At 33.5% G+C, this 9,924-nt stretch overlaps 1 protein-coding gene across 3 annotated transcripts in view; it reads left to right on the top strand.

Moving 5' to 3' along the window:
- epas1b (endothelial PAS domain protein 1b) overlaps positions 1 to 9,924 on the top strand; it is a 70,719-nt gene that overhangs the window by 26,627 nt on the left and 34,168 nt on the right. For all 3 annotated transcript variants that reach the window (XR_015505150.1, XM_087277964.1, NM_001039806.3), the window contains 1 exon segment: positions 3,182 to 3,372. Coding sequence is in view for 2 of the 3 variants with exons in the window: in XM_087277964.1 (XP_087134090.1) it covers positions 3,182 to 3,372 (191 nt within the window). In the remaining variant the exon portion in view is untranslated.

Here is a 9,924-nt window from a genome sequence, read left to right as displayed (position 1 = left end):
TTCCATCAACTGTTTTTAATGCGCATATCCAAAATGTGCATAAAAATAGGTGGATGGAAATGTAGCTATTGAGGTGTTAGTGGAGGTTTGCTTTGGGTGCGCACAACATCATCTCCACAGGTGGAGTGCACAACTATTGTTTGTAACTTTGTTTGCGGCTCCACATTCGAAGGTGAACGATTTGGAGCCAAGTTTGGCTCAGGAATTTACACGTGCAACACCTAAGTGCGTGATAGGAAGTCCTTCAGGTTAAAGATTTCTTTTAAAGCTTTGAGGAAAAACAATGCAAATGTTTTGTGCAATGTTTGTCCAAGGCTTTTTAAGTAAATATATGCTTTTTATTGTACAAAAGGTTTTGCAATAAGTACGCAGTTGGCTTGGATATATAACATGTAGCTTAAGTAAACTTGTTAGTTTTATTTATTCTTAAATTGATTCATTTAGCAGCTCTAGTTGCTGACTACTTCTTTACTATTGTTTTGTCATGACAGTTACTCCAAAAAAAAAAAAGTCTTCACCATTCTCGGCTGTGTGTGCGTAGTCAGCGAAGGCTCGTGCTGTAGACGCAGGTGAAAGTATAAATCAGCCTTTAGGATTTGATCCGAATTGTGCAGCTCTGGTCACTTTAAATTCAAATGAGTTTGTGCTCTATTCAGTAGAAGGTGATGCTACAAATACTGGTGTGTCAGCATAATGGCAGATTCAGAAATACGTCCTATGCTAATAAGGGAGAGAAAAAAATGTTACACATCCTTATATATTGGATTTTTTAAACACAGAAAGTATTTATAATAAGTATTTATAATTCGTTTTAGCTAACAATTGTTAGATACATATGCTTACACCTTTGTTCTGCATGATCTTCGCTTACATCACAAATCCTAAATAACACCTAAACCTTAAGACTACCTACTGACCGTCAATAAGCAGCAAACTATTAAAGACTAACCAATAATCTCTTAATGCAAACCATAGCTCAAACACACCAAGTGCACCGCGAGCACAACTTTACTTGTATACCAAGCTTTTATGGATTAATAGTTTACTATTACTAATATTATTACTAATAATACTAGTTTTGTTGTTAAATTAAATGGAATCATGAAATGAATCTTATTTATTATTAAATTAATGCTTTCCTTTTAATATAATTATGCTATTTGTGTAATTAAATTAAATGGAATGATGGAATAAGTCTTAGTTATTATTAAATCAATGCTTTCCTTTAATATGATAATAGTATTTTTGTAGTTAAATTGGATTGAATGATATAATGAATTGTATTCATTATTATATCAATGCTTTTCTTTAATATAATAATACTATGTTTGTAGTAAAATGCTATATTTTATAGCATATATTTTAATGCTTTCATGAAATATACAAATTCTATTTTTGTAGTTAAATTGAATGGAATCATGAAATGAATTTTGTTTATTATTAAATCGATGCTTTCCTTTAGTATATTAATACTTTTTTGTAGTTAAATTTAATGGAATCATGAAATTAATCTTATTTATTAATACATCGATGTTTTCCTTAAATAATACTATTTTTGCAGTTAAATTAAATGGAAGGATGGAATGACTTTGATTTATTGTTAAATCAATGCTTTCCTTTAGTATAATTGTACTATTTTTGTAGTTAAATTGAATGTAATAATAAAATAAATCTTATTTATTATTATTTTAATGCTTTCATGTAATATAATAAGTCTGTTTTTGTGGTTAAATTGAATACAATGTTTAAACTAATCTTATTTATTAATAGATTAATGCTTTCCTTTAATATAATAATACTCTTTTGTAGTTAAATTGAATGGGATCATAAAATGAGTCTTATTTATTATTAAATCTATGCTTTTCTTTATTATAATAAAACTATTTTTGTAGTTAAATGAAATAGAATCAGGAATTTATTCTTATTTATTATTAAATCGATGCTTTCCTTTAATATATAAATACTCTTTGTGTAATTAAATTGAATGAAATGATAGATTAAATCTTATTTATTATTAAATCGATGCTTTCCTTTGATATATAAATATTATTTTTGTAGTTAAATTGGGTGGATAATTTGTAAGAAGTAAAAACAAAATATTATTATTATTATTATTATTATTATTATTATTATTATTATTATTATTATTATTATTATTATTTAATAATCCTGTCATGGAACATATGTGTTCTAATTTGGGACAATATTGTTGTTTATTAAATCCAGGATGCAGCTATTAGTGATTATTCCCATAAGCACTTGAAGCAGCCAGGAATGTCCCACTTGAATTCTGGCATTGACCCATTCCCTGCCGACAGCTTGAATAAACAAAGCAATACATTATATTGCTACATGAATATCACTGTTATGAGATCCCCTGTGCTGTGTCATTCTTAGTGATTACACCGTTTATCATATCTTACATGCTGTATGTTTATTCCTCATTAAACCAGATGATGAAATGATGCTGATGAAAAGATTTAACCAAACTAACTCAGTTGAAAGCAAAGTTAATTTCTGAAAGGGTGTCTGTGTGCTTGTGTGTGTGGATTCACTCGCACCTGCCGGACACTGGCTCTTTCTACGTTGGCTCAGTTTTTGGGCCTGAGGTCTGAGTCTGCAAGACTTGAGTTGAATAAAAAGGACTGTCAGAGCCACAAAGAGACTGTTATTCGCTGAATATCTTCCGAAATATACAGAGAAATGATTAGTGAAGCTTGTGAGCATGTCTGTGTTTGTATACAGCCAAATAATAATTAATTAAATAATTAATAATGCATGACAAATAATAATTAAAAACATAAGGTCAAAAGCCTGCAAGGTCAGCTGAATGACAAACAAGTTTGTGAAGTTTCTGTGAGGTTCATTCAGAATTAATTATGACCATATTCCAAATTTTAGGTAGAAATAAAAGACTAAGGATGCAAAAACAAAGTGCATGCCACCGTTGAATGAATAAATAAAAAAACAAGCAAACAAACAAATGTAAATATTAGAAAGGAATAACAATATTTTAGCTTTGGGGTTTATTTTTTTTTGTCTTTTGCCCTGGAAATGATTTTAATCTGTGACTTATTTACATGTTGCACAACAAAGCATTTCAGAATTAGATTTTTTTTAAAAAAGGTAAAACTACTTCAGATTAAAATGGTTGAATATTTCTTTTTGTTCCACTCTGTAGGTGCAGCTCAGAGCGGCGTAAGGAGAAATCTCGTGATGCCGCGCGCTGCAGACGGAGTAAAGAGACAGAGGTGTTTTATGAACTGGCTCATCATCTTCCCCTTCCACACAGCATCAGCTCACATTTGGATAAAGCGTCCATCATGAGACTGGCTATCAGCTTCCTGCGGACACGCAAACTTGTCAACTCAGGTACACAGTCATTATATGACAAATATTAACTCAAACCCGCTTTATTATATTGAACAAGAAGGTCACATAAACTGCAATGCAAACTATTAAAAAACAAGGCAAATTTAAATCACGCTAACAAACAATAATGTCATTATTCAGCTCGGTTTGTTGTTGATTTACAGTCATTGTTCAGTTTAATGTTGATTTAATTCAGTCTATTCATTATAAAACAATTGAAATTGATGTTCATTAAATTTGATGAACAACGTAAATGTCTATTACTGAATATTAGGTGTTTTCTAAACCCTAACTAAAGAACTTAAAGTGGTAACCCAAACCCAATCTGGGGACTAAGATTGCAAAAAATCTTGGAGAAAGTAGGCTCAGAAGTCAGAATTGTTAGCCCCACAGAGCAAGACAACTTCACAGTATGTCTGATAGTATTTTTTCTTTGTCTTATTTGTTTTATTTTGACTTGAATACAAGCAGTTTTAAATTGTTTTGTTTTTTTAACATTTTTTAAACATTTTGGGGTCAAAATTATAATAATAATAATAATAATAATAATAATAATAATAATAATAATAATAATAATAATAATAATGATAATAATAATAATATAATATTTTATATATATAAATTTTATAAATTAAGATTTTTATTTTTATTTTATTTATTTATTTATTTTTTATTATCTGCAGAACCAACCATTGTTATACAGTGATTTGTATGTAGTCATCATGGCAAAAATAAAATAATTCAGTTATTAGAAATGAGTTATTAAAACTAATATGTTTAGAAATGTGTTGGAAAAATCTTTTCTCCGTTAAACCGCAAATGGGAAAAAAATAAACAGGGGGGCTAATAATTCTTACTTCAACTGTATATGTGTAACAGGACTGCATAAACATACACATACATACCATATTTATAAGCTAATATTTAATCATATGTTATACCTTTTGCATTTTAAAACAAACATTTGACATTGGTGAAACTACTGATTTTGTTTATTTTTTCTATTTATAAACTATTATTGCTGATTATACTTATCTGGTAAAATTGTTAACTACCATACAAATTTTGTTTTGTTTATTGACTTTAAAATGGTTTATAAAAAAACAGCTTTTGTTCTAACCAAAATAAAACAAATAAACATTTATCCTGAATAAAAACTGTAATTGGAAATATTGTGATAATTTCCTTGATCCATTAAATATCACTTGAGAAACATTTGAAAAACATATAGCTGAAGTCAGAATTATTAGCCCCCCTATTTGTTTCCCCCCCAGTTTCTGTTTAACAGAGAGAAGATTTTTTTCAACACATTTCTAAACATAATAGTTTTAATAACTTATTTCTAATAACTGATTTATTTTATCTTTTCCATGATGACAGTAAATAATATTTGATAAACTTCTATACAGCTTAAAGTGACATTTAAAGGCTTAACTAGGTCACATAGGTTAATCAGGCAGGTTAGGGTATTTAGGCAAAGTAATTGTATAACGATGGTTTGTTCTGTAGACTTTTAAAAAATATATAGCTTAAAGGGCCAATAATATTGACCCTATAATGATTTTAAATTAATAACTGCTTTTATGTTAGCCGAAATAAAAACAAATAAGTCTTTCTCCAAAATACAAAATGTTATTAGACATAAAGTGAAAATGTCCTTGCTCTGTTAAACATCATTTGGGGAATATTTTAAAAAGAAAAAGAAATTCAAAGGGGGGCTAACAATTCTGACTACAACTGTATATAAAGCATTTGGATTAAAACAAATCTTTATTTTATAAAATGATTTGCAATATAAAACCTTTTTAAAAAAACATATCTAATAAAAATTCATGCATGAAAACTTTAATAATTGATATTAATTGATATTATTAATTGAATTAATAATTGAATATTTTATAGTAGTTTAAGTTAGGACTTTTGGTTTATAAAGGTGTTCTTCATGATCAAATCTAACAAAACAAAGCTCTTTCACTACAATAGCTCGTTCATATTGGTGCAGTTTTATTTGCCGTTTGATAAAAAAAGGTTATCAAAAGGATGACTCTGCTGTTAACACAACATCAAAAACCATGCGACTATTTTTGTAGTCATGTCAAAGAAAGAGCCGTGTTGGAAATACACCCTCTGATGATAATCAAATTCTAAACCTCTAGTTTGAGCTGTTATCTGCATGTGCTATCATTAGTCCTGCTCTGTTATGAGGAAATGTTTTGTGATGTCAGACGGCATTAAAGTTACTGTTGTATTAAACAAATGAGGAGGCGCTTTATGTTAGGATATAATTGCGTTAGTGAATATTGGACCTGCTGTAACTCTGTCTGGGTTAATTACGTCTCACTGTAGGTGCTAATCGTATAAATCAAAGACAGTATGAGATGAATACAACAGTTGAATACAAAACCTAAAGGGTATGTTTAATAATAAACATGGGAAGCATCGATTTAAAATATGAAATGAAAAAGCAGAAAGTTCTATCTTTTACTTCTATCTTGTCATTCCGTTTAAGCAGGATTTTCTTCTTCAGTGGAATTTAAAATGAGACATGAAGCATGATGATTATACCTGTTAACCCTCCCTTTTTTCCTGGGATTCTCTTGTATTTCCTGGGATTCTCTTCAGTTCACGATCGCCGCAACACCCACCCCACTTATTGATTTTACAAGCACTTCCTACCCCTACCAACCCCCCACGCCCTCCGCTCTTCACCTTGGGGCCCCCATCAATAATTCTTGCGGGGGGCCATGCATTTTGCGCTATGCCACTATGCTACGCTATGTCCTACACAAACCTCAAAACCGTTCATGTAGCAGTGCGTGACTGTCAGTTGACGCGCTCATTAATAATAAACAGACGCTGCTTCCAAAACAAATTCTGTACACACGATTTGAAGTGGAGCGAGCGTCTGGGTTTTGGGTGCGTGTTTTTAACAACAAAAATACACATATAATTATTAATAATAACATCTAAAGATGTCGATCTTGGTGTTTTTTTTTTGTTTTGTTTTTCAAACACGACTAATTTTGTCCTAAATGACCATAAAAAATTCTGAAAGCAATCCAATGCTTTCATTGTTTCATTAGATGTGTGCATTTTTAAAGTGAAACCTGTTATTTAAAGTAATCAAACCAAAAATCCAAATAATTGAGATTTGTTTGTTGTACAGTGAAGAAAAGATTGAGATTTGATAATTTGATTTTATTTCTTTATAATAGCTAACAATTTTAAGTTGTTGTAAGTTTGTTTGCTAATTTATTTGTTGCTAATATGTACTATTTATTATTTTATTTTGTAATTAATAATAATAATAAAACATATTACTGACTGTTTAACTATTGATTTACAATTAAACAGCTCCAGAATAACTTCCTCTGGGGGTGTTGGAGTGGGATTTAAGGAATAAATCATATATTATGGTGGCCATATCCTTTATTTTCATCCCGATGTCGACGTGTATGATTAGGGCCGGCGTGTCCATCCATAGAGGCGACCTAGGCAGCCGCCTAGGGCGGCAGTATAGAGAGGGCGGCGTCCGCGACACCTCCCTTACCACCCGTGTCCTCAGTTATGTCCGCGACACCTCCCTCACTACCCGCGTCCTCAGATATATTCACGCATAGGCGACAGAATAGAGACATCGGCGTCAGCGACACCTCCATCAGCACCCGCATGTCCTCAGTTATATCCGCGCATAGGGCAACAGAATAGAGGTCAGTAACACCTCACTTCATTTTCACAACTGGTCACTTTCGTTTTCACATTGGGGTTGAGGGTGGCGTGATCGTCCTCTGCCTAGAGCGGCAGTTCAGCTTGCTCCGGCCCTGGGTATGATGATGATTTAACCCAAATTAGCATGATTTAAGGGGTGTTGGGGTGGGGTATGAGGGATATCCCTTATTATGGTGGCCATATCCTTTATTTTCGCATCCCGATGTTGACGGGTATGATGATGATTTAACCTAAATAAGCGTGAATAAATTGTAAAATAGAAAACAAATTGTTTGATAAAGTCTTCTGAGGTCATGCAGTATCATTTTACTTAAAATATTTCTAGTCACCAATCAAATCTCTCGGAAACTTTCTGCAAAATCTTTTGTGTCTCTAAGAAGAAAGAAAATCATAGGGGTTTGGAACAACATCAGGGAGATCTTTAAGAGCCAAAGCACTGCTCTGCTCAAGGTTTTTTTTTTTTTTTTTTTGACTAAAGCAGGTATGGCGAGAGGATGTGAGCATGTTCGTATTGTTTGTGTATCTTGATTATAAAATTAGAAGTTCCGGAAGCTGGACAAAGGAGCCCCTGCATTCGACATTCCTTTCTGTGTTTGCACAGACACTAAAGAGGACAAGAAACTCAATTACTACACATTTAGGATTGCCTCGGTTCCTTTAGTTTAGTGTAACTGAAAGACTTTGCGCTGTTTGACTTAAAGTAACTTGACAGTCAAATATTCAGGTTCATGCTACATGCAGAAATGGAAAGAGACCGAGAGGGAGGGAGTGGAAAGAGACATTGAAAAGCAGCCCTGTCAGTATGAGATGGCACATCAGATAGTGTTATCAGCAGGTCTGCGAGCTCTGTGCTGGAAGCATGATTGGTGCTTTCTTTAAGGCTGGCGCTCTCCGTCTAAGACCAGCCAAAACACAGGCCAAGCCTGGCGCCACTCCTCTATCCATCCCCTCCTCCTCCTCCTCTCGCCATCACCCTACCCTTGCTGTGGGTGCATGGGCAACACCTTTCACATTAGATCTCCAGGCCCTGTTCACTGATTCTTACAACTGATTCAGGCATTGCTCATTTGGCCTAAGGGCAGCTCAAAGAACATGTTTGAAATAATTGCTGATCAGATGTTATCTTGTTGAAATCAGTGACTCATGGCTACTGCTGCGAAAATAATTCTTTACAACTGATACAAACGGACCCAGATGTCACAACAAAAGTTGATTGTTTGATATCATTTTGCACTGTGTGCTATTCTTTGGCTTGCGTATTTATTATTAAAATGTTTTAAGATGCCATTTTCTCCAGGTCAGACTAATGAATCTGATGAGATCTGTTTGTCTTGTTCTAGATTCATACGGGTGCTGGAAATCCTGGAAAATGCTTGTTGTTTAATACAGTGTTTTCAAGGTTATGCTTGGATTTTGGACAAAGTGCTTGAACTTGCTTGAATTTGAAATTGTAGGGCTCGAAATTGCGACCGTTTTGGTTGCATATGTGCCCGAAATTTTATTTATACAAGCTCAAAATATATTTGGAAGCATTTGTGGGACTGGATAAAATTGTTGCTATGTGACCAGTTTTCATTGCAAAATGTGCAAAAAATATTTAGGAGGCATTCGCACAGAATGCATATTTACACTAAAAAACCCAAACGCAGCGCTGATAAATCATTTAAAACAGTTGACATGTCAGCTTGCTGCAGTAATCAAAGCCCGCAATGCCTGCCCTGCTTTAAAGTTCTGGCCCATTGCTCTTGAACGCGAATGGATTGGTCAATATCAGCTATCAATCACTGAGGCCCCGTTTACGCTAATGTGTTTTAGTTTGAAAACGCATACGTTTTGCTACGCTTATGCCATCCTTCCACACTACACTGGAGTCCACAATGCGCCGAAAACGGAGCGTTTTGGAAACACTGAAGAGGCTGTTTTCATTCTAAAACACTGCTACTCCGTTTCAATGTGGATGGGGGAAAATGGAGACATCTGAAAATGTAGGCGGGGCTGCTGACATTCGCCTCTCTGATTGGGGCTTTTCAATATTAGGTAGCTTATACACAGTTCAGTTCTGCATTCTCTACTTGTAAGTTCAGACTTCGCAAGTTTGATATGGAAAACAGACACCTGAGGACATGTCGGTAAATCTTCAAAGGGAACAGTCTACTTTATAACCTCATTTACATCATCCTGGATACGTTCTTTCACTTTCATCCTGGATACGATCTTAACAATAAAATGAAAACATGTTATAAGGAACTGCTATTTTCATTTCGATATTAGCAACTTAACAGACAGCAGAAATGTTGAGACATCATGCTGCATATTTATATGAGCGTCATCTTCACTGTATGCGTATTCATAACAAATCGGAGCCTATAACAAAACTGCCTCCTTTCATTTTCATTGAAAATACGAAACATCCCCTCTCTTTTGCTGAATATCAGTTTTAATAATCAATAATGGCCATTATAAAAGTATGACGTACAATAAGTTCATACATTATAGGAAATAAAGGCACGCAATCAGTCAATATGCAAAATGTACATGGTTACACTAATTATTAACTTATCTTTGCGCTCAGCCAAAGCACATTACCTGAGAGCAAGTAATAGATTCAAAAGACCAAAGTCGGGGAATATGTTGTTAGATATAGACAAGATTAATTAAATACCACGTTTAACAAATATAGTGAGATTAGATCCAGCGCTAGATCCTTGATGAACACTCCGAGCACAGCTCTCATCTGGTTAGATATGCAGCAGTGCATGCCAGAGAGTGTGTGTGTGTGGTCACGTAATGTGCGTTTTTCAGTGTTTTGGTGTAGACGCAGAG

The sequence above is a fragment of the Danio rerio genome, chromosome 13 (genome assembly GCF_052040795.2).
Source record: "Danio rerio strain M-AB ecotype USA chromosome 13, GRCz13ab, whole genome shotgun sequence".
Taxonomy (NCBI): domain Eukaryota; kingdom Metazoa; phylum Chordata; class Actinopteri; order Cypriniformes; family Danionidae; genus Danio; species Danio rerio.
Note: the sequence above shows the minus strand (reverse complement) of the source record. Positions and strands in the feature narration are given on the sequence as shown.